Here is a 23,169-nt window from a genome sequence, read left to right as displayed (position 1 = left end):
TGGAGCAGGTGCTCACGAGATTACAGGAATATGGGCTACGAGCCAACCGCCCCAAATGCGAGTTCTTCAGGAGACAAATCTCGTATTGTGGCCACATGATTGATGAGGAAGGGTTGCATAAGTCGCCGGACAAGATTGAGGCTGTAGTCAAGGCTCCAGCACCGGAAAATGTGTCGCAACTGAGGCCGTTCCTCGGGTTGGTGAACTACTACCATAAGTTCTTGCCGAATTTATCTACAATTCTGCACCCACTGAATGCCCTACTGCAAACTGAAGTAACATGGAAATGGAGTGATGAGTGTAAGCGTGCCTTTCAGAAATGTAAATGCCTAATCACTTCAAAAGAAGTATGGCCCACTACAATCCAATACTACCGATTCGGTTGGCATGTGATGCGTCTCCCTACGGCATTGGAGCGGTGCTGTCACACAAATTCCTTGACGGTTCAGAGAGGCCAATAGCCTTTGCGTCGCGCTCGTTAACCTCAGCCGAGCGTAACTACGCCCAGATTGACAGGGAGGCCCTCAGCCTGGTGTGGGGGGTGAAGAAGTTCAATCACTATCTGCATGGGCAGAAATTCACCCTACTGACTGATCATCAGCCTCTGGTCTCCATTTTTAACCCAAAGAAGGGCGTTCCGGTGATGACGGCGCAACGGCTGCAAAGATGGTCACTTTTTCTAGGGCCACATCAGTACGACATAGAGTACAAGGGTACGAAACAGCATGGAAACGCTGATGGGCTGTCGCGCCTACCGTTGCCTACGGTAGAGGAAGCACCTGCAGTGGACCCTGTTGAGATATTCCATGCAACCATAGTCGAATGTCTACCTGTTACAAACTCAAGTATAGAGAAGGAAACCCGAAATGACCCGACACTCTCTCGGGTCTATGATTTGACGGTGAAGGGATGGCCAGCACATGGCGACTCACTGTTGCCAGCATTCTCACCAAGGAGAGAACAGCTGTCAGTGTGCCGGGGGACCTTGATGTGTGGATCCCGAGTGGTAATTCCACCCAAGTTGAGAGATAGAGTGCTCAATGAGCTTCATGAGGGTCATCTGGGAAGGGTAAAAATGAAGAGCCTAGCCAGGGCGTTTGTGTGGTGGCCGGGAATCGATAAAGAAATTGAGGATATGACCAAGAGATGCACAGGATGCCAGAAGGTCCAAAACGCTCCACCACAGGCCCCGCTACATCCATGGGAGTGGCCCTCATCTCCATGGCAACGGGTACACATTGATTTCGCTGGTCCATTTATGGACTCAATGTTTCTAATCGCTGTGGACGCCCATTCAAAATGGCCAGAGGTCATCAAAATGTCCTCCACCACCACGGAGAAAACTACTGCAGTCCTATGGACCATCTTCACCAGGAATGGCTTGCCAGAACAGATTTGCTCCGACAATGGGCCACAGTTTGTGTCCGAGGATTTCCGGAGGTTTCTGAGGAATAATGGGGTGAAACATTACACATCTGCCCCATATCATCCAGCCACAAATGGATTGGCTGAGAGGTTTGTTCAGACCTTTAAAAAGGCAATAAAGGCAATGCATAATGATGACATACCACTACAACACAAGGTGGATAATTTCTTGTTTGCTTACCGGAATGCGACACATGCAGTCACCAACCAAACTCCAGCCATAATGTTCTTCAACCGAAGGCTAAGATGTCGCCTGGATTTGCTCAGACCAAACATAAGACGAGATGTTGAGGATAAGCAATTCCAGCACATAAATGAGAAGCCAACCAGGAGCTTCAAGATAGGGCAACCAGTCTTGGCCCGCGACTACCGAACAGAAAAATGGCAGCCAGGAACGATATGCACACAGCAGGGACCACTAATGTACACAGTGGACGTTGGCGAGAGCATCGTGAGACGCCATGCTGACCAGATTCTAGAGTCACAGGAACAAGCCAAACCCATACCACGAGCAGGTGCACCTGGTAATCAACCCGAAGTACAGATTGCGTCTACCTCAGAAGCAGTGGTATTGGAAGCTGACGAACCAACCAATGACAATGAGCCAGAATCAACTCCGCCGCAAGGACAGGATACTCGAGAAAGGCGTTATCCAGTCAGGATCAGGAAGCCTCCTCAAAGATTGAACTTATAAATGATTATTTCAGTTGATGATTATAGTACAGAGAAAATTGTAATTGTAATTAGTTATTATTTAGTTGTTAAATGAATGTTATGTACTGTTTATCTAAAAGGGGAGGAATTGTTGTGTATGTACCTTTAAGAGAAGAACTGATTCTATACTGCAGTACCGGCAGTGACCACCCCTGTATATAAAGCCATAGCAAGCTTCTGTACTTCAGTCTTGAATTACTCTCTGTTCAGTAAATACCTGTTTTATTGTTCTCCTGCAGTCTGAGTATTATTGATCCTCGGACACTACAGGAACTGAAAGTACAGAAGCCTGCTACGGCTTTATATACAGGTGTGGTCACTGCCGGTACTACAGTATAAAAGCAGTTCTCTCTTAAAGGTACATACACAACAATTCCTCCCCTTTTAGATAAACAGTACATAACATTCATTTAACAATTAAATAATAACTAATTACAATTACAATTTTCTCTGTACTATATACATCAACTGAAGTAATCATTTATAAATTCAGTCTTTGAGGAGGCTTCCTGATCCTGACTGGATAGCGCCTTTCTCGAGTATCCTGTTCTTGCGGCGGAGTCGATTCTGGCTCATTGTCATTGGTTGGTTCGTCAGCTTCCAATACCACTGCTTCTGAGGTAGACGCAATCTGTACTTCGGGTTCATCACCAGGTGCGCATGCTCGTGGTATGGGTTTGACTTGTTCCTGTGACTCTAGAATCTGGTCAGCATGGCGTCTCACGATGCTCTCGCCAACGTCCACTGTGTACATTAGTGGTCCCTGCTGTGTGCATATCGTTCCTGGCTGCCATTTTTCTGTTCGGTAGTCGCGGGCCAAGACAGGTTGCCCTATCTTGAAGCTCCTGGTTGGCTTCTCATTTATGTGCTGGAATTGCTTATCCTCAACATCTTGTCTTATGTTTGGTTTGAGCAAATCCAGGCGACATCTTAACCTTCTGTTGAAGAACATTATGGCTGGAGCTTGGTTGGTGACTGCATGTGTCACATTCCGGTAAGCAAACAAGAAATTATCCACCTTGTGTTGTAGTGGTATGTCGTCGTTATACATTGCCTTTATTGCTTTTTTAAAGGTCTGAACAAACCTCTCAGCCAATCCATTTGTGGCTGGATGATATGGGGCAGATGTGTAATGCTTCACCCCATTATTCCTCAGAAACCTCCGGAAATACTCGGACACAAACTGTGGCCCATTGTCGGAGCAAATCTGTTCTGGCAAGCCATTCCTGGCGAAGATGGTCCGTAGGACTGCAATAGTTTTCTCTGTGGTGGTGGAGGACATTTTGATGACCTCTGGCCATTTCGAATGTGCATCCACGGCGATTAAAAACATTGAGTCCATAAATGGACCAGCAAAATCAATGTGTACCCGTTGCCATGGAGATGAGGGCAACTCCCATGGGTGTAGTGGGGCCTGTGGTGGAGCGTTTTGGACCTTCTGGCATCCTGTGCATCTCTTGGTCATATCCTCGATTTCTTTATCGATTCCCGGCCACCACACAAACGCCCTGGCTAGGCTCTTCATTTTTACCCCTCCCAGATGACCCTCATGAAGGTCATTGAGCACTCTATCTCTCAACTTGGGTGGAGTTACCACTCGGGATCCAAACATCAAGGTCCCCCGGCACACTGACAGCTGTTCTCCCCTTGGCGAGAATGCTGGCAACAGTGAGTCGCCATGTGCTGGCCATCCCTTCACCGTCAAATCATAGACCCGAGAGAGTGTCGGGTCATTTCGGGTTTCCTTCTCTATACTTGAGTTTGTAACAGGTAAACATTTGACTATGGTCGAATGGAATATCTCAACAGGGTCCACTGCAGGTGCTTCCTCCACCGTAGGCAACGGTAGGCGCGACAGCCCATCAGCGTTTCCATGCTGTTTCGTACCCTTGTACTCTATGTCGTATTGATGTGCCCCTAGAAAAAGGGACCATCTTTGCAGCCATTGCGCCGTCATCACCGGAACGCCCTTCTTTGGGTTAAAAATGGAGACCAGAGGCTGATGATCAGTCAGTAGGGTGAATTTCTGCCCGTGCAGATAGTGATTGAACTTCTTCACCCCCCACACCAGGCTGAGGGCCTCCCTGTCAATCTGGGCGTAGTTACACTCGGCTGAGGTTAACGAGCGCGATGCAAAGGCTATTGGCCTCTCTGAACCGTCAAGGAATTTGTGTGACAGCACCGCTCCAATGCCGTAGGGAGACGCATCACATGCCAACTGAATCGGTTGTGTTGGATTGTAGTGGGCCAATACTTCTTTTGAAGTGATTAGGCATTTACATTTCTGAAAGGCACGCTTACACTCATCACTCCATTTCCATGTTACTCCAGTTTGCAGCAGGGCGTTCAGTGGGTGCAGAATTGTAGATAAATTCGGCAAGAACTTATGGTAGTAGTTCACCAACCCGAGGAACGACCTCAGTTGCGACACATTTTCCGGTGCTGGAGCCTTGACTACTGCCTCAATCTTGTCTGGGGACTTATGTAACCCCTCCTCATCAATCATGTGGCCACAATACGAGATTTGTCTCCGTAAAACTCGCATTTGGGGCGGTTGGCTCGTAGCCGATATTCTTTTAATCTAGTGAGCACCTGCTCCAGGTTGGCAAGGTGTTCACTGTCATTTTCGCCCGTAACCAGGATGTCGTCCAAATAACACTGGGTCCCCGGGATCCCTTGCAGGACTTGTTCCATCGCCCTCTGCCAAATAGCCGGGGCTGATGCTTCCCCGAATACCAGTCGGTTGTACTGGTAAAGACCTTTGTGAGTGTTTATCGTGAGGTATTTTCTAGATGCTTCTTCCACCTCCATTCGTAGATACGCTTGGGCCAGATCAATCTTCGTAAAGCGTTTCCCTCCAGATAGTGAGGCGAAAATATCTTCTACCCGTGGAAGTGGATATTGTACTGTGTGCAGGACTGGGTTCACAGTTACCTTAAAGTCCCCACAGATGCGAACCTTCTTCGGCTCCCCAGTGCTGCTCAATGATTTTTTCATTACAGGAACGATGGGTGTGGCCCACTCGTTCCAGTCCACCTTGGACAGCACACCCGAACGCTCCAGACTCTCCAGCTCTGCTTCAACGGCTGGGCAGACCGCGTACGGTACTGGTCTGGCCTTAAAAAATTTGGGGTTTGCGTTATCTTCTATTTTTATCGTTGCCGTTACTCCTTTTAGAGTTCCAAGTCCTTGTTGGAACACCTCTTCCGCGTCAGTTAGGATTTTTGACAGTCGTCCAGGTGTGACATCGTCATCCTTTTTGTCAGCCACAGTTAGCGCCTGAATGGAATGCCAATCCAATTGTATTTTTCGGATCCATTCACGTCCCAATAATGGTGGTCCTCCATCTTGTAGTATATATAGATACAGTTTCTGTGTTTCCTTGCCGTTGTATTTAACGGGCACCCTTATTTTTCCTCTGGGATAGACTTTTTGCCCCGTGTATGTCTTCAATACAATGGACGTATCCTTCAAGGGTATGTGTGAGAACAGCCGCTCATAGTCTCGTCAATTCATGACAGTTAGGGCTGATCCTGTGTCCAATTCCATCTTTACTTGGGACCCTGCTGTCATGAGGGTGACCCAAATGGTTCGGTGATCCTCCTTTGCGATCACGTTGTGTAACTTTAGACAACTTAGTCTCCTGCTCCCGGAGTCATTATCACTCTCCTGATCTTCTGAACTACTGTCTGTCATTTTTTTTACTTTCTTGTACTTTTCCTTAGTAGTTCTTTTAGTGTTGGTTTTCTTTCCCGACCTGCAGACTCTTGCTATGTGTCCCACTTTCCCACATTGCCTGCATACTTTGTCCTTAAACCAGCAGTCCTTCTGATCATGGGTTGTTCTGCCGCAGCGATAGTACTTTTCTGCTCCATATGCCATTTCGTTAGTGCTATATTCTTGTGGTTTCTGTTGTATTTCCGCAGCTCCCCGTGCTGCTGCTTCGTAGGATACTGCCACGCTGAAAGCCTGTTCTAGCGTCAGGTCCTTTTCCGAAAGTAGTCGTTTCTGGGTTCCCTCACTCTGGAGCCCGCAGACAAACTTATCCCTTAAGGTATCTGCCAGTCCTGCTCCGAACTGGCAGTGCTTCGATAACTTGCGTAGTTCCGTAAGATAGTCAGCATTGCTCTCATCTTTGTGCTGGTTTCTTTTATGGAACTTGAATCTTTCTGCTATCAGCAACGGTGTAGGGTTTAGATGTTCCTGTAAGATATTGACAATCTCTTCAAAGCTTTTCTCCATTGGTTTAGCTGGGGTAATTAAATTCCGCAATAGGCCGTACGTTCTCACGCCCATCAAATTTAATAATACCGACGCCTTCTTTCCATCGGCCACCTCATTTGCCTTGCAGTACACTTCAATTCTTTCCACATACGTGGTCCAGTCTTCTATTTCGTTGTCGAAAGTAGTGATACTGCCACTCTTCGGCATCTTGGGTGGTTTAAAATGGCGCCTCCCGCGCTTTTCCTTCTTCCCCAATGGATTAAAATGGCGCCTCCCGCACTTTTCCTTCTTCCCCAATGGAATAAAATGGCGCCTCCCGTGCTTTTCCATCTTCCCCTTGCTGCCAACGCTGCTCCTAGCGTTCTAAAGAGTAATGGCGGCGCCCCGCGGCTTCGGCGCATCTCTCTTTTCCTTCTCCTCGTTTTATTTTCTCTAATGCTGCCCGGCTCTTGAGGACCGACCGCGTCCTGTGCGCTCCACCCTCTCTCTCTCTTTTCCTTCCCGACAACGCTGCATGGCCCCTTTGCAGAGCTGCTCGATCGAGCTCAAGCCCGCCGCAGTCCGGAAGGGTCAGCGCACTACCTGCTACCAGCACGATTTGCTGGAACACTTTGACTGGGGAGCCAAGCCCAGCTCTCCACAGCCTCCCCTGCGGTTCTCTGAACTCCGATGGATCACTGGGCGGTTGCCCGCGGCCGACGCCCGTTGCTCTGACTTCGACCTCCAAGAAGCTTCTTTTCCGGGATGGATCCCCGTGAGATGATGCAGTACTGCAGGTGAGTTCGAACCTGCTCGTCGCCAGTGTAGTGTCCGCGTATCAATAACACACGGACTGCAGGAGAACAATAATAACAGGTGTTTACTGAACAGAGGGTATGCTGGAACTGAAAGTACAGGAGCCTGCTACGGCTTTATATACAGGTGTGGTCACTGCCGGTACTACAGTATAAAAGCAGTTCTGTCTTAAAGGTACATACACAACAAAAATAAAATAGATCGAAGGCAGGGCCGCGATCGGACAAAAGAAGTAAAAGAAATAAAAGAAGTAAAAGAGACAATAAAGGTATACGAAGCTAGCCGAGATGGTAATAGGCTGAGATTAGGTGTGAAGTGTACTGGCAGGGCAAGAGATAGCTGCCAGGTGTGAGAGAGAAACAAAAGGAAAGGGGGGGGGAGAAAAGGAGTGGAAAAATTACAAGAAAAAATGAAATAGGGGCCGAGGTTATGATCTGAAATTGTTGAACTCGATATTGAGTCCAGAAGGCTGTAAAGTGCCTAATCGGAAGATGAGGTGCTGTTCCTCGAGTTTACATTGAGCTTCCGTGGAACAATGCAAGAGGCCAAGGACGGTGAGGTCCGAGTGGGAATGGAGCGGTGAATTAAAATGACAGGCAACCGGAAGCTCGGGGTCACCCTTACGGACTGAACGGAGGTGTTCCGCAAAGCGGTCACCCAATCTGCGTTTGGTCTCCCCAATGTAGAGGAGATCGCATCGTGAGCAGCGAATACAGTATACTAGATTGCGAGAAGTACAAGTAAATCGCTGTTTCACCTGGAAGGGGTGGTTGGGGCCCTGGACAGTGGGAAGGGGGGAGGTATAGGGGCAGGTGTTACATCTCCTCCACTTGCACGGGAAGGTGCCAGGCGAAGGGGAAGGGCTGTTTGGGGTGATAGAGGAGTGGACTAGGGTGTCTCGGAGGGAGCGGTCCCTACGGAATGCTGAAAGGGGAGGGGAGGGGAGGGGAAGATACGTTTGGTGGTGGGATCACTTTGGAGGTAGCGCAAATGCCGGAGGATGATCCGTTGAATGTGGAGGCTGGTGGGGTGAAAGGCGAGGACAAGGGGAACCCTATCGTGGTTCCGGGAGTGAGGGGCAGGGGTGAGGGCAGAAGTGCGGGAGATAGAACTGACACGGTCGAGGGCAGTGTCAACCACGGTAGAGGGGGATCCTCAGTTGCGGAAAAAGGAAGACATGTCTGAAGCACTGGTGTGGAAGGTGGCATCGTCAGAGCAGATACGGCGGAGACGGAGAAACTGGGAGTCAGGCAGTCTGCCTGGTGGAGTTTGTAAGCTATCAGGAGCTGCTGTGACAAATAATGCGTCAGGCCCAGGATTCGAGCCGTACCGCCACGAGTTCGGGATTTGGTATCGGGTGTGGAACTCTCACCCTGCTTCAGTCTCACACCCGCTGCAGTGCGAAACCCTGGGAACATAGGCACAGGAGGAGGCCATTTAGCCCCTCGAGCCGCCATTCAATGAGATCATGGCTGATCTGTGACCTAACTCCATATACCCGCCTTTGCCCCATACCCCGTAATACCTTTGGTTAACAGAAATCTATCGATCTCAGATTTAAAATTAACAATTGATCTAGCATCAACTGCTGTTTGCAGAAGAGAGTTCCAAACTTCTACCACCCTTTGTGTGTAGAAGTGTTTCCTAATTTCACTCCTGAAAGGTCTGGCTCTAATTTTTAGACTCTGCCCCCTAGTCCTAGAATCCCCAACCAGCGGAAATAGTTTCTCTCTCTCTACCCTATCTGTTCCCCTTAATATCTTGACAACTTTGATCAAATCACCCCTTAACCTAAATTCTAGGGATACAACCCTAGTTTGTGTAATCTCTCCTCGTAATTTAACCCCTGGAGCCCGGGTATCATTCTGATAAACCTACGCTGCACTCCCTCCAAGGCCAATATATCCTTCCTATGGTGTGGTGCCCAGAACTGCTCACAGTGCTCCAGGTGTGGTCTCACCAGGTTTGTATAACTTCTAACCCCTTGTATTCTAGTCCTCTAGATATAAAGGCCAGCATTCCAGCCCTGCCCTTCGATCTATTTCATTTCCTTTCCAGTTTTGAAAAAGGGTTTCGACCCGAAACGTCGACTCTAATTTCTCTCCACGGATGTTGCCTGGCCTGCTGAGTTTTTCCAGCATTTTCTGCTGTTACTCCAGCATTCCATTAGCCTTTTTGATTATTTTCTGTACCTGCTCATGACACTTCAATGATCTTTGTACCTGGAGCAAGTCTCTCTGGACCTCCACTGGTTTTAGCTTTGCACCGTTTAGAAAGTACCCTGTTCTCTCCTTTTTAGGCCCAAAGTGACCTCACATTTGCCTACACTGAAATCCATTTGCCACAGTTTTGCCCATTCACTTAATCTGTCGGATATCCCGTTGTAATTTTATGCTTCCATCTACACGGCCTACAATGCCGCCTATCTTTGTGTCATCTGCAAATTTGGATACGTGGCTTTCTAGCCCATCATCTAAGTCGTTAATAAATACAGTGAATAGTTACAAACCCTCCAGTCCATGGATGGCCACTGAAGGGTGTAAATGGATTCAAGAAACAACTGGACACCTCCAGAGAGAGAGAAAAGGAGGCAAAGAGAGTAATGGAGAGATGTGAAAAAGTGGGTAGGTGGGGCTGAGATTTGTCAGATAGCTTGTTAGGTCTGAATAGCCTTTTCCTGTTCTTAAAACTTCTTCCGTTATCGTTTAGTAGAAATTTTCAGAAATTGAGCAGCATGAACACAGAAGCTATGAGTCTAGCAAGAAAGAAACAACTTGCATTTATATCGCGCCTTTCACGAGCTCAGGATGTCCTAAAGCACTTTACTTTTTGAATTACAGGAATCCCGCCCCAACCGTGGTTTTGCCATACACGGATTTCAAGTATACACGGTTTCCTCTCTGCGACAACTTTTGCCAACCGTGGCAGTGAATTTTGCGTATTCGCGGTTTTAAAATTTAGGATCAAGGTAAATAACATGATTTTATTGCTTTTATATTATTTTTTATTGTGTCATTTGAACATTTATACTGTATTTGCCAACCCGCGGTTTTACTAACCACGGGGGTTCTCAGGGACGTGTCCCCCCGCGGTTGGGGAGGGATTCCTGTAGAGTCACTATTGTAATGCAGGAAACGCAAGAGTTAATATGCGCACAGCAAGCTCCCACAAACAACAATGAGATAAATGACCAGCTAATCTGTTTTTTTAGTGATGTTGGTTGAGGGATAAATATGAGGGTCACATTGTCCACATGCCCGATACGAGAGTCCCAAAACAAGCGCTCTACTCGGAGCTCCGGCACGGCAAGAGAACCCCAGGTGGGCAGAGGAAATGCTTCAAGGACACCCTCAAAGCCTCCTTGAAAAAGTGTAACATCCCCACCGACACCTGGGAATCCCTGGCCCAAGCCCGCACAAAGTGGAGGAGAAGCATCCGTGAAGGCGCCGAACACCCTGAGTCTCTTCGCCGGGAGCAAGCGGAAGCCAAGCGCAGGCAGCGGAAGGAGCGCACATCAACCCAAGCACCCCACCCACCCGCCCCTTCAACCACCGTCTGCCCCACCTGTGACAGAGACTGTAGGTCCTGCATCGGGCTCATCAGCCACCTGAGAACTCATTTTTAATATGGAAGCAAGTCATCCTCGGTTCCGAGGGACTGCCTAAGAAGAAGAAATATTGGCCGGGACACCGGGGAGAGAACTCCTCCTGCTCTTCGAAATAGTTTCCGTGGAGTCTTTTACATCCACGTGAAAGGGGCAGACGGGGTCTCGGTTTAACCAAAGCAAGAAGCCACGAAGCCCACCTTGGATCCTTTAATATAAGTCACGGCCGAGGGCCCTGTTTATGATAATCACCGGTTTACAAGTCTTTGTGAAAGAAGTTGGGACGGAATGCTAATCTTCTAGGGCCACGCACATTGAATCAATAAATTACACCGCTCCGCGGGCACTTGTCAGAAACCTCTTATCCAGAGGCGCCAAATGCCCGGTCCCAGCCCCATCAATTGAAACACGTGTTTAGAAAGATAAGGCACACTCCTAGCATCACTGCTGGTAAATCCTGTGATAAACAACAAGGCTGGGTGACAGTTTGAACCACATATGCGCACAATAATCTTATCTTGAGCTACCTGAACAAAAACTGTTTTCGCAAACCAAATGTTTCTGTCTTCTCAAAAGAAAAAGGGTTTTGCCGGGGTTTGAAGACATTTTTTTTTTTAAGTTAGATTTTTGCAACTTGTTCTCCAAAATAAAATAAGCCAGTAATCAAATAAACGCGACTGGTTCAGCGCGGCCACTGGTGAACCTTGCACGAGTGTGCAGAGCTTAAATGTGACATGATCATTTAAATGGGATGTTTTACTCCGTTAAAGGCGCTATATAAGGGCAGCACGGTGGCACAGTGGTTAGCACTGTTGCCTCACAGCGCCAGGGACCCAGGTTCGAATCCGGCCTCGGGTGACTGTCTGTGTGGAGTTTGCACATTCTCCCCGTGTTTGCGTGGGTTTCCTCCGGGTGCTCCGGTTTCCTCCCACAGTCCAAAGATGTGCGGGTTAGGTTGATTGGCTATGATAAATTGACCCTTAGTGTTAGGGGGATTAAATACGTGGGGTTACGGGGATCGGGTGGGATATGTGTCGGTGCAGGCTCGATGGGCCGAAATGGCCTCTATCTGCACTGTGGGGTTTCTGTGATTTCTGTGAAATGCACATTGTTGTATGGTGAATGAAGGAGTCAGTGTACGGGTGGTTGAGGGGGTGAGGGGTGGAATTTGGAGTAGCAAGCCTTGATGAAAGGAAAACTATTGGACCATCTTTAACAGCGGCAGCTTAGCTCAATTGGTAGCATTTTCATCTCTAAGCCATGAAGGTTGTGGGTTCAAACCCCACTTCAGGACTCTAGGGGCAGCACGGTGGCATAGTGGTTAGCACTGTTGCCTCACAGCGCCAGAGACCCGGGTTCGAATCCGGCCTCGGGCGACTGTCTGTGTGGAGTTTGCACATTCTCCCCGTGTTTGCGTGGGTTTTCTCCGGGTGCTCCGGTTTCCTCCCACAGTCCAAAGATGTGCGGGTTAGGTTGATTGGCTATGATAAATTGACATTAGTGTTAGTGGGATTAAATACGTGGGGTTACGGGGATAGGGTGGGATATGTGTTGGTGTAGGGGTTACGGGGATCGGGTGGGATATGTGTCGGTGCAGGCTCGATGGGCCGAAATGGCCGCTATCCGCACTGTGGGGTTTCTGTGATTCTGTGATTCTGAGTTCTCCCAATATCTTGGCCAACATTCTTCCCTCAGCCAACATTGCTACTGGTAATATTTATCCCTCAATCAACATAACAAGAACACTTTATCTGGTCATTATCACATTGCTGTTTGTGGGAGCTTGCTGAGTGCAAATTGGCTGCCGCGTTTCCCACATTACAACAGTGACTCCACTTCAAAAAGTACTTCATTGGCTGTAAAGCACTTTGAGATGTCTGGTGGTTGTGAAAGGTGCTATATAAATGCAAGTCTTTCTTTCTGGTAATTCATCTCATTGCTGTGTATAAACCTACATAATAGTCACTGACGCACTTGTATGTGAAGTATTTTGAGGTGTTTCTGAGGGACTTGAGAAGTCTCTTGACTCCTAGAATAGTACAGCACAGAAGGAGGCCACTGGGCCGAGAGAGGCGACCATCTTCATCACAGTTTCAACACATGCAAATAATGGGATGAGATGATTTTCACGGGTCACGTGCTGCAAGCAAACAAACTAAACTCCGCCGCCTTGTCATGAAAGCGCTGCCCCTTTAAGTTCTATTTCCCGCCACCCCTCGGCCTGTGCCTTGGAATGTCAGCCTGGCTGTGAAGTTCTAAAGCAACGGCAATGAAACTCCCTCCTGGAGGCAAGGAGTGGGATGAAAGCTCAGCCGACTGCAGGAGGCATGTGATGAAGCCAAGCTGCCAATACTGTGATTCTGGGTTAACAACAGAAAACGCTGGAAAAACTCAGCAGGCCAGGGCAGAATCCGTGGAGAGAGAAACAGAGTTAACGTTTCAGGTCGAAGCTCTTCTTCAAACAGTACCACGGGAGCTTTGGACTCCAATTGACCAGGCAGACGGGGGCTCAGTTTAATGTTTGACCCAAAAGGCAAGCGAGCCAACTTTAAGGGCCTCCCCCCACCTGGCACAAGTGGGGCAGTGGTGGCCTGAAAATGGCGTCGGGTCACTTCAGACCCTCGCTTACGCGGGCGTTCTGTGTGCCGCCATCTTGGGTAGGGTCCCGAGATTGGCGGATGGAACTCCTGCCTGTTTTCAGGCCGGGGGGGAGGGGGGTCATCACTTGTAATCTGCAAATCAGGGCCCCGTGATGAACATAGGACCCCGATTGCAAATTCGAGGTACAAATGGGTGGAGAGCGAGTCGCGACGCTCCTCCCATTTGTACCAGGTGTTGCCTCAGGAAATGGGCCAGGAAACATTCCAATTATCTTTTGGCATGGCCTGGAGGAGCAGGTTTGTTCCCCAGGCTGCCGGCCCGTGGCAGATCCCCTCCCTACCGTGGTCCCCGCCACCCCGGTCTGTCAGCCAGCTCATTTCTCGCTTTCCCATCAGTGGCAAGCTGCCGCGAGGCGCCCGTTTGGATGCCCACAGCTCGCCAGCTGCATGTAAATACGGCCTGGGCCTCATGCCGGCAACAACGGGCCTGCCCGCCATCCCCCACCGCCCCCCCAGCTCCCCCACCCCCGTCTATTGTGAGCCTCAAGAAGGTGTCAGCTGTGGCTCAGTGGGTAGCACTCTTGGTTCTCAATATAGAAGGTTGTGGGTTCAAGTCTCACTCCAGAGACTTGAGCACAAAAATCTAGGCTGACACTCCAGTGCAGTGATGGGGGAGTGCTGCACTGTCGGAGGTGCCGTCTTGCAACTGAGACCTTAAACCGAGGCCCCATCTGCCCTCCCAGGTGGATGTAAAAGATCCCGCGGCACTATTCTGAAGAAGAGCAGGGGGAGTTCTCCCCGGTGTCCTGGGCCAATATTTATCCCTCAATCAACATCTAAAAAAACAGATGATCTGGGTCATTATCACATTGCTGTTTGTGGGATGCTCCTGGTGCAAAATAGCTGCTGTGTTTCCCTATATTAGGGAACAGTGACTACACTTCAAAAGTATTTCATTGGCTGCAAAGTGCTTTGAAATGTCTTGTGATTGCGAAAGACACTACATAAATGCAAGACTTTCTTTCTCAAGTTTGAAAATGTGAGATCATCCACTTTGGACCTAAAGAAGATCAATCAGAGTATTTTCTAAATGGTGAGAAGATAAGAACATAAGAATTGGGAGCAGGAGTCGGCCAAACGGCCCCTCGAGCCTGCTCCACCATTCAATAAGATCATGGCTGATCTTCGACCTCAACTCCACTGTCCCGCCCGATCTCCATATCCCTTGATTCCCCTGGAGTCCAAAAATCTATCGATCTCAGCCTTGAATATACTCAATGACTGAGCATCCACAGCCCTCTGGGGCAGAGAATTCCAAAGATTCACAACCCTCTGAGTGAAGAAATTCCTCCGCATCTCAGTCTTAAATGGCCGACCCCTTATCCTGAGACTGTGCCCCCTAGTTCTAGACCCTCCAGCCAGGGGAAAACAACCTCTCAGCATCTACCCTGTCAATCCCCCTCAGAATCTTATCTGAGATCACCTCTCATTCTTTTAACAGGGACAGGGACAAAAAATAATTGCAAAGGATAATAGAATGTTGGCCTTTATCGCAAGAGGCTGGAGTACAAAGCGATGGAAATTCTGTTACAGCTGTGAGCTCAAGCATTGATGTGGGGGCCTTGGTCCCACCACCTGCTTACTCAGAGGTGAGAGTGCTAACACGGAGCCAAGCTAACACTGGAGTTAGACCTAACTGAGACAACTCTTTTAACTACAAAAACAAATTAAAAGCCGATTGAGAATTATATTATAGCGAGAGGATTCGAGTACAGGAGCAAGGATGTCTTGCTGCAGTTGTACAGTGAGACCACACCTTGAGTATTGTGTGCAGTTTTGGTCACCTTATCTGAGGAAGGATGTTCTTGCCATGGAGGGAGTGCAGCGAAGATTCACCAGACTGATACCTGGGGTGGCAGAAATGATGTATGCGGAGAGATTGGGTCGATTGGGCTTAGACTCACTGGAGTTTAGAAGAATGAGAGGGGATCTCATTGAAACTTATAAAATTCTAACAGTCCAAAGATGTGCGGGTTAGGTTGATTGGCTGTGATAAATTGACCCTTAGTGTTAGGGGGATTAAATACATGGGGTTATGGGGATCGGGTGGGATATGTGTCAGTGCAGGCTCGATGGGCCGAAATGGCCTCTATCTGCACTGTGGGGTTTCTGTTCTGTGATCTGTGACTAGACAGACTAGATGCAGGAAAGATGTTCCCGATGGCAGGGGAGTCCAGTACCAGGGGTCACAGTCTATGGATAAGGGGTAGGCTATATAGGACTGAGATGAGGAGGAATTTCTTCACCCAGAGAGTTGTGAACCTGTGGAATTCTCTACCACAGAAGGCAGTTGAGGCCAATTCGTTAAATATATTCAAGAAGGAGTTGGATATATTTCTTAAGGCTAAAGGGATCAAGGGATATGGGGAGAAGGCAGGGACAGGGTACTGAGTTTGGATGATCAGCCATGGTCTCATTAAATGGCAGAGCAGGCTCGAGGGGCTGAATGGCCTACTCCTGCTCCTATCTTCTATGTTTCTATAATAGCACACAGCGGTCAGAATCTCCTGGTATGCAACTTCAAATGATTAGACCTCGAGTGTGATTGTCATCTTACGTCAACAAACACAGATGGTTGGCGTCTACATTGATGACTACAGCTGGTGTCAGAACAAGACCCAAACCTGAGTGAACCCATTTCTTGTTAATCATCAAATTGCTCATATTTTTAAAAATAAAAACCAGATCCCTCAGAATGATTTCAAGGCATGAATCCAATTGCTGGGTTTAGGCGGTTCTAAACCACCTCAGGTGCATTGGCATTCCAATCACCTCAGTGAGGTGAAGTGACTATTTAGGCAAAGGCAGCAGCCTGTTTGCGCACGGCAGGATCCCGCCAGCAGCAAGTCAATCTCTGGGGTGTGGGGTTTTAGAAACATAGCAACATAGAAGATAGGAGCAGGAGTAGGCCACTCGGCCCCTCGAGCCAGCTCTGCCATTCAATGCGATCATGGCTGATCATCCAAATTCAGTACCCGGTCCCTGCCTTCTCCCCATATCCCTTGATCCCTTTAGCCTTAAGAAATATATCCAACTCCTTCTTGAATATATTTAATGAATTGGCCTCTACTGCCTTCCGTGGTAAAGAATTCCACAGGTTCACCACTCTCTGGGTGAAGAAATTCCTCCTCATCTTTGTCCTAAATGGCTTACCCCTTATCCTTAGACTGTGACCCCTGGTTCTGGACTCCCTGACCATCGGGAACATCCTTCCTGCATCTAGTCTGTCTAGTCCTGTTAGAATTTTATAAGTTTCAATGAGATCCCCTCTCATTCTTCTAAACTCCAGCGAGTACAAGCCCAATCGACCCAATCTCTCCTCATACATCATTCCTGCCATCCCAGGTATCAGCCTGGTGGATCTTCGCTGCACTCCTTCCATGGTTTTTTTTTTGGAGGTGCTGGCTGAGGGATTAATATTGGCCAAGACACCGGGGAGAACTCCCTCCCCCCGCGCCCCCCCCCACCCCCCCCACCCCGGCTCTTCAAATAACGTCACGGGACCTTTTTGCATCCACCTGAATGGGCGGACGTTTAGCATCTCACCTGCACCTGCGACAGTGCGGCACTCCCTCGGCGCTGCACCGGAGCGCCGGCCCAGGTTTCCGGGCTCAAGTCTCTGGAGCGAGGCTCGAACCCACGTTTGCCCCATTTCTCCGGGCCGTCCCCGCATCTTCTGCTGAAGTGGACGATCGGGAGAAACTCTCAACCAGAATTTTAACCCCTTAGTATTTGTCATATATTCACAGTTATTATTCATCAATATAATTGAGGGGGGAGGAACATTTGCAAGGCTATGGGAGTGGGACTGATTGGAATAGCTCTTTCAAAAGAGCTAGCACAGGCAGGATGGGCCGAATGGCCTCCTTCTGCGTTGTATGATTGTATATAAATTCGGTCACTTTAAAAAAAAGCATCGCCACATTGCAGTCGAAAACAATCAAATGGCATAAATGTTAAAAAAAACTACCGCGGGGGGGCTGATAATAAATTGGAATCGCTCGGCAACGCAACTAAAAAGTTCGGCAACATAATTGTGGGTCGCGAATATTGCAATATTAATACTGTGAAGCAAGAACTGGCTCCCCACGAGTTACAACCAGACTCGCAAACAAAGTGCGTCTAAAAGTTAAAAGACCAAGATTAGGCTTTCCTTTAAAGCAAGCTCCCATGACAATGATTCTGTAAAGACTTATTTTGGGGGGGAAGTTAACACATTGGAGAAAACTTTATAACTTGCGAGAAATTAAGTGTATTATTTTCTAAAAATCGTCTGTAAATGTCAATGCCGCTTTAAGACAATGGCATGTTTGTTTATTCGCATTCTTTAACGCTGCCCGGAGATTTGGGACTGAGGATCGAACTGGGCGCAGTAATAAAAGTTAAAAAGCCTTACTTTTGCCATCCATATTCGCCGGCCTTGCTGTATGTACAGCAGCGGCGCTCAACACAAGGAGGTAGAATCCCACTCTCCGAGGGCAGCCTGCATCGATCATGGTCAGAGCGTTCTCACTTGTGAACTGTAAAGCGGTCGCTTTATGAAAGTGTCCTGAGACCAGTAAACCACACACACACACAGACTTGGAAGCTGCAAATCTCCGAGATCTGGTGGGTGGGGGAAAAGCACTGACACTTGCAAGCTGTCGCCAGGGTTTGTAAGAAGTAGTCTAAACACCCTCCCACACTGTCAAAACCCCATATTGATCTCCCAGTGCCATTCAGTGTCTGCTGTGACTCAGTGGGTAGCACACTCGCCTCTTCGAGTCATAAAGTTGTGGGTTCAAGTCCCAGGCCAGAGAGTTAAACACATAACTCTAAACTGACACTCCCAGTGCAGTACTGAGGGAGTGCCGCACTGTTGGAGGTGCCGTCTTTCGGATGAGATGTTAAACCGAGGCCCCGTCTGCTCTCTCAGGTGGACGTAAAAGATCCCACGGCCACTATTTCGAAGAGGAGCAGGGGGAGTTACCCCCAGTGTCCTGGCTAATATTTATCCCTCAATCAACATCACAAAAACAGATTCCCTGGCCATTATCACATTGCTGTTTGTGGGAGCTTGCTGTGCGCAAATTGGCTGCTGTGTTACAACAGTGACTCCACTTCAAAAGTATTTCATTGGCGGTAAAGTGCGTCGAGACGTCCAGTGGTTGTGAAAGGCGCTATACAAATGCAAGACTTCCATTAGAATGTGAGTGGGTTGCTTGCCGGTCAGCTTAGCCAGAGAATGGTATGGCTCAGCAAGGAAGAAAATATGGGGCCAAGGAATTTAAATGTGATTTTGAACTGTAAAATATGTGGTGAATCCATTCTAAAGGACCTTGTTTACCCAGACCGCACGCTTTGCAGATGAGTTTTAATAGATAAAGGCCTAGAAATTCAGTGGGCTTTGCGCCCAGTTACCGCCCAAATAGGGTTTCTGCGCCAGTGTAAGAGGGTGCGCTGATATTCAGCGCTGCGGTAATGGCGGCGGTAGCCGGTAGCGCTGCGCCGACACCGATGACGTCATCGGTGTACGCAGTGCCCCGGTTCCGCCCCGCTTCCGGCCCAAACCCCATATTTAGTTGCGGCCGCCTCTTCTGCAGCGGCCGCAAACAGCGCTGGAAAAACGGGGCCGTACTGCTGCGCTACTGGGGCGCTTTAAGGTGGAGGTGCGGCCGGCCGCTTTTTCGGCGGCCGCCTGCCCGCACCTCCTTCCCCGGCCTCCTCCACCACCCCCCCCCCGCAGCATTGCCGGCTGCTTTCCGCGAGCCCGGCACTTCTCCGTGATGCCGGGCTCATTTGCCGGCACAATCCAGCGGCGATCTCGCTGTTGCAGACACCTCCCCCTTAAGAGAAGGAGGAGGCCTGCAGTACCGCAGCCTGCCGCTCCGCAGCGGGTGGCGCTGCGGCACCTAGCGCGCCGAGATTCAGTTTCAGCACCCCAAGCGGGGGCGCCGAAACCCTTGAATAGCGGCCGCCTTCGAGTTGGGGCGCTGAAACTGAATTTCCGGCGGGCGCAAGTGGCTCCGCGCGCAGCGCTAACTTTTGGGCGTTAGCCTGCTGGCGGGCCTTAACTGAATTTCTAGGCCAAATTGTTTAATATAATGAATCTAAGGATAAGGGGTAAGCCATTTAGGACAGAGATGAGGAGGAATTTCTTTACCCAGAGAGTGGTGAACCTGTGGAATTCTCTACCACAGAAGGCAGTGGAGGCCAATTCATTAAATATATTCAAGAAGGAGTTAGATATATTTCTTAAGGCTAAAGGGATCAAGGGATACGGGGAGAAAGCAGGGACAGGGTACTGAATTTGGATAATCAGCCATGATCTCATTGAATGGCGGAGCAGGCTCGAGGGGCCGAATGGCCTACTCCTGCTCCTATCTTCTATGTTTCTATGTAAGATGGAACGTATTTGGGAAAAAACATGGTGTTTTCATTTCACTGTGCATTGGCCTCCTCACAGCGTGTCAGGTCAATTTCTCTCAAAGGGTCTGTGGACTGCCCCTAAATATCTGACTGTAATCTTCTGTCTTTTGTAGTCCGAGAACTCCCATCATTTAAAGCAGTGAAAAAGGTCTTGTGACCAGCGCAATAACTCAACTCTCAGGACTTCTGTCAACTTATCAAGCTAACAGAAAATGGATTTTATAAAACCCCATATTGATGAGATTAGTCAGCTGTCCTCTGGATTGGGAGCCAACATGTTCAGTTACATTTTTCAAACCTGGTTTCTCACCACCTCAGGACGTCCCAAAACACTTCACAGCCACTGAAATATTTTTTGAAGTGTAGTCACTGTTCCCTAATATAGGGAAAGGCAGATGCCAATTTGCGCACAGCAAGTTCCCACAAGCATCATAATGACCAGATAATCTGTTCAGTGATTTTTTTTTAAATTTGCTTATGGGATGTGGGCGTCGCTGGCAAGGCCAGCATTTATTGCCCATCGCTAATTGCCCTTGAGAAGGTGGTGGTGAGCCGCCTTCTTGAACTGCTGCAGTCCTTGTGGTGAAGGTGCTCCCACAGTGCTGTTAGGGAGGGAGTTCCAGGATTTTGACCCAGCGATGATGAAGGAACGGCCGATATATTTCCAAGTCAGGATGGTGTGTGACTTGGGGGGGAACTTGGAGGTGGTGGTGTTCCCACGCGCCTGCTGCCCTTGTCCTTCAGTTGATTGCGGGATAAACACTGGCCAGGACACCAGGCAAACTCCCCTGCTCTTCTTCGAAACAGTGCCATGGAGTCTTTTATGTCCACCTGAGGGAACAGACGGGCCTCGGTTTAATGTCTCATCTAAAAGACAGCACTGCCGACAGTGCAGCACTCCCTCAGCACTGCACTGGAGTGTCAGCCTGGATTATGTGCTCAAGTCTCTGGAGTGGGGCTTGAACCCACGACCTTCTGACTCAGAGGCGAGGGCGCTACCCACTGAGTCACAGCTGACACCTGAATAATCCCACATAAATTCACCACACATGCATTTTTAATTGGCGGTTTGCAGGTATACTTTGCTTATCCAGTCACGATACTATCATACAAAGGACATACGGTTATATACGGAGTTGAATTATTAGCACCGTACTGTGGGCTTTCCCAGTGGCTCTAATGGTAAATTCCGTCCCAGGCAGTCGCAATTGGTCTCAGTACCCTTTTGGGTAGGCATGGGGTAAAGTCAGCCTCGGATCGCTACCCAGCAGAGTGTATGTGTGTGGGTGTCTGGTGAGGACAAGATCCAGCCACTTGTGCTCAAATAATCTGCTTGCAATCACCGTTGTATGAATGGCCCGAACTACGGCCCCGCCATGGAACGGGGCCCCCAGCACCTTCGGGAAAGGTTATTACGTTATTATTACCCTTAAGAAAGGTGGGCCGCATCTGTAGTACTGCGTTCCGTTCTGGGCACCGCACCTCGGGAAGGAAGCGGGTGCAGCGCAGATTCACCAGAATGATGCTGGGGCTTAAAGAGTTAAATTCCGAGGACAGGTTGCACAGACTGGGCTTGTATTCCCTCGAGTAAAGAAGATTAAGGGGTGATCTAATTGAGGTGTTAAAGATGATTAAAAGATTTGAACGGGTAGATGGGGAGAAACTATTTCCTCTGGTGAGGGGGAGTCCAGAACAAGGGGGCATCACCTTAAAATTAGAGCCAGGCCGTTCAGGGGTGATGTCAGGAAACACTTCTTCACACAAAGGGTGGTGGAAATCTGGAACTCTCTCCCCCAAAAAGCTGTTCAGGCTGAGGAGTCATTTGTTTCAAAACTGAGATGGATAGATTTTTGTTAGGCAAGTGTATTAAGGGTTATGGAACCAAGGCAGGTAGATGGAGTTAAGATACAGATCAGCCATGATCTCATTGAATGGTGGAACAGGCTCAAGGGGCTGAATGGCCTCCTCCTGTTCCTATGTTCCTATTGGAAACGTTTTTTCCCTCTGGTTACAAGTGATGATATCGGTCACGTAACGTCAACATGGCAAGGATCTCCTCCGAGTTCTTCGTCTCCCCTAACTGGCCAAGATCACCTCTAAGCCAAGACCTTCCAAAGTCAGAAAATGCTGGAGATACTCAGCAGGTCGGGCAGCATCTGTGGAGAGAGAAACAGAGTTAATGTTTCAGGTCGATGACCTTTTGTCAGAACTGGAAAAAGTTGGAGATGGAACAGGTTTTTAAGCAAGTGCAGGGGCCGGGAAAGGGGGAGGGGAGGAAAGAACAAAAGGGAAGGTCTGTGATAGGATGGAAGGCAGGAGAGATTAAGAGACATTAAGAGCTATTCAAGGCAAAAGGAGATGGTAATGGGACAAGTTAAGAAACAAAAGATGGCTCTAGATGAAGTGTAAATGGCACTGGCAGAATGATCGACAGCAGCCCTGTGGGAGAGATAATTTTTTTGTTGAAATAAATGGAAAAAAAAAGGATAGGGGCAGAGATTATTGTCTGAAATTGTTTCTTAACTTGTCCCATTACCATCTCCTTTTGCCTCGCACCATCTCTTAATCTCTCTTAATGTCTCTTAATCTCTCCTGCCTTCCATCCTATCACAGACCTTCCCTTTTGTTCTTTCCTCTCCTCCCCCCTCTCCCTGCCCCCACACTTGCTTAAAAACCTGTTCCATCTCCAGCTTTTTCCAGTTCTGACGAAGGGTCATCGACCTGAAACGTTAACTCTGTTTCTCTCTCCACAGATTCTGCCTGACCTGTAGTGTATGTACCTTTAAGAGAGAACTACTTTTACAGCTCCTGTATACTGTAGTACCGGCAGTGACCACACCTGTATATAAGCCTTGAGCATGCCTCTGTACCCCAGTCTTGAGACTACCCTACTCCAGTAAATACCTGTTGATTGTTAAGTTACAGCATCCGTGTGGTTATTGAAAAGCATCATACTCTCAGAATCACGGATCTAACAGTGGCGACGAGTGTTGATTCGAATCTACCTGCAACTCTGCATTTCCCTTCGAGGATTCGCTCCGGGAGGGCGGTGGAAGAAAGTCGAGGCCAGAAACACGGGCGTCGACCACGGGCAACCGCCCAGTCGTCCGGCAGAGAGTGAACATCGCAGGGGAGGCTGTGGAGAGCCGGGCTTGGTTCCCCAGCCACGACGATCAGCAATAGACTGACGACAGGTACAGCACAGACCCTTCCCAGACAGCGGCGGCTGGAGCCAGCCGACGGCGGAGAGAAAGCCGAGCAGCGTCAACGGGGTAAGACAGAGGGTGAAGCGCACAGGGCGCAGCCGGGGGTTGAAAACCGAGCGGCGTCGAGGAAAAA

General features: G+C 48.8%; 1 protein-coding gene across 1 annotated transcript in view; it reads right to left on the bottom strand.

Annotated features, from left to right (window-relative positions):
- epor (erythropoietin receptor) overlaps nucleotides 1–17,979 on the bottom strand; it is a 56,848-nt gene extending 38,869 nt beyond the window's left edge. Inside the window, exon 1 of the mRNA XM_085971672.1 lies at nucleotides 17,819–17,979. Coding sequence (XP_085827798.1) covers nucleotides 17,819–17,918 — 100 coding nt within the window. The 5' untranslated portion in view covers nucleotides 17,919–17,979. The remainder of the gene's footprint in view (nucleotides 1–17,818) is intronic.
- Nucleotides 17,980–23,169: the final 5,190 nt, after the last annotated feature.

Source organism: Somniosus microcephalus, chromosome 31 (genome assembly GCF_052327205.1).
Source record: "Somniosus microcephalus isolate GS21.2 chromosome 31, FLI_Smic_1.0, whole genome shotgun sequence".
NCBI lineage: Eukaryota > Metazoa > Chordata > Chondrichthyes > Squaliformes > Somniosidae > Somniosus > Somniosus microcephalus.
The sequence above is the reverse complement of the archived record's forward strand: the minus strand, read 5'-3'. Positions and strand labels throughout refer to the sequence as shown.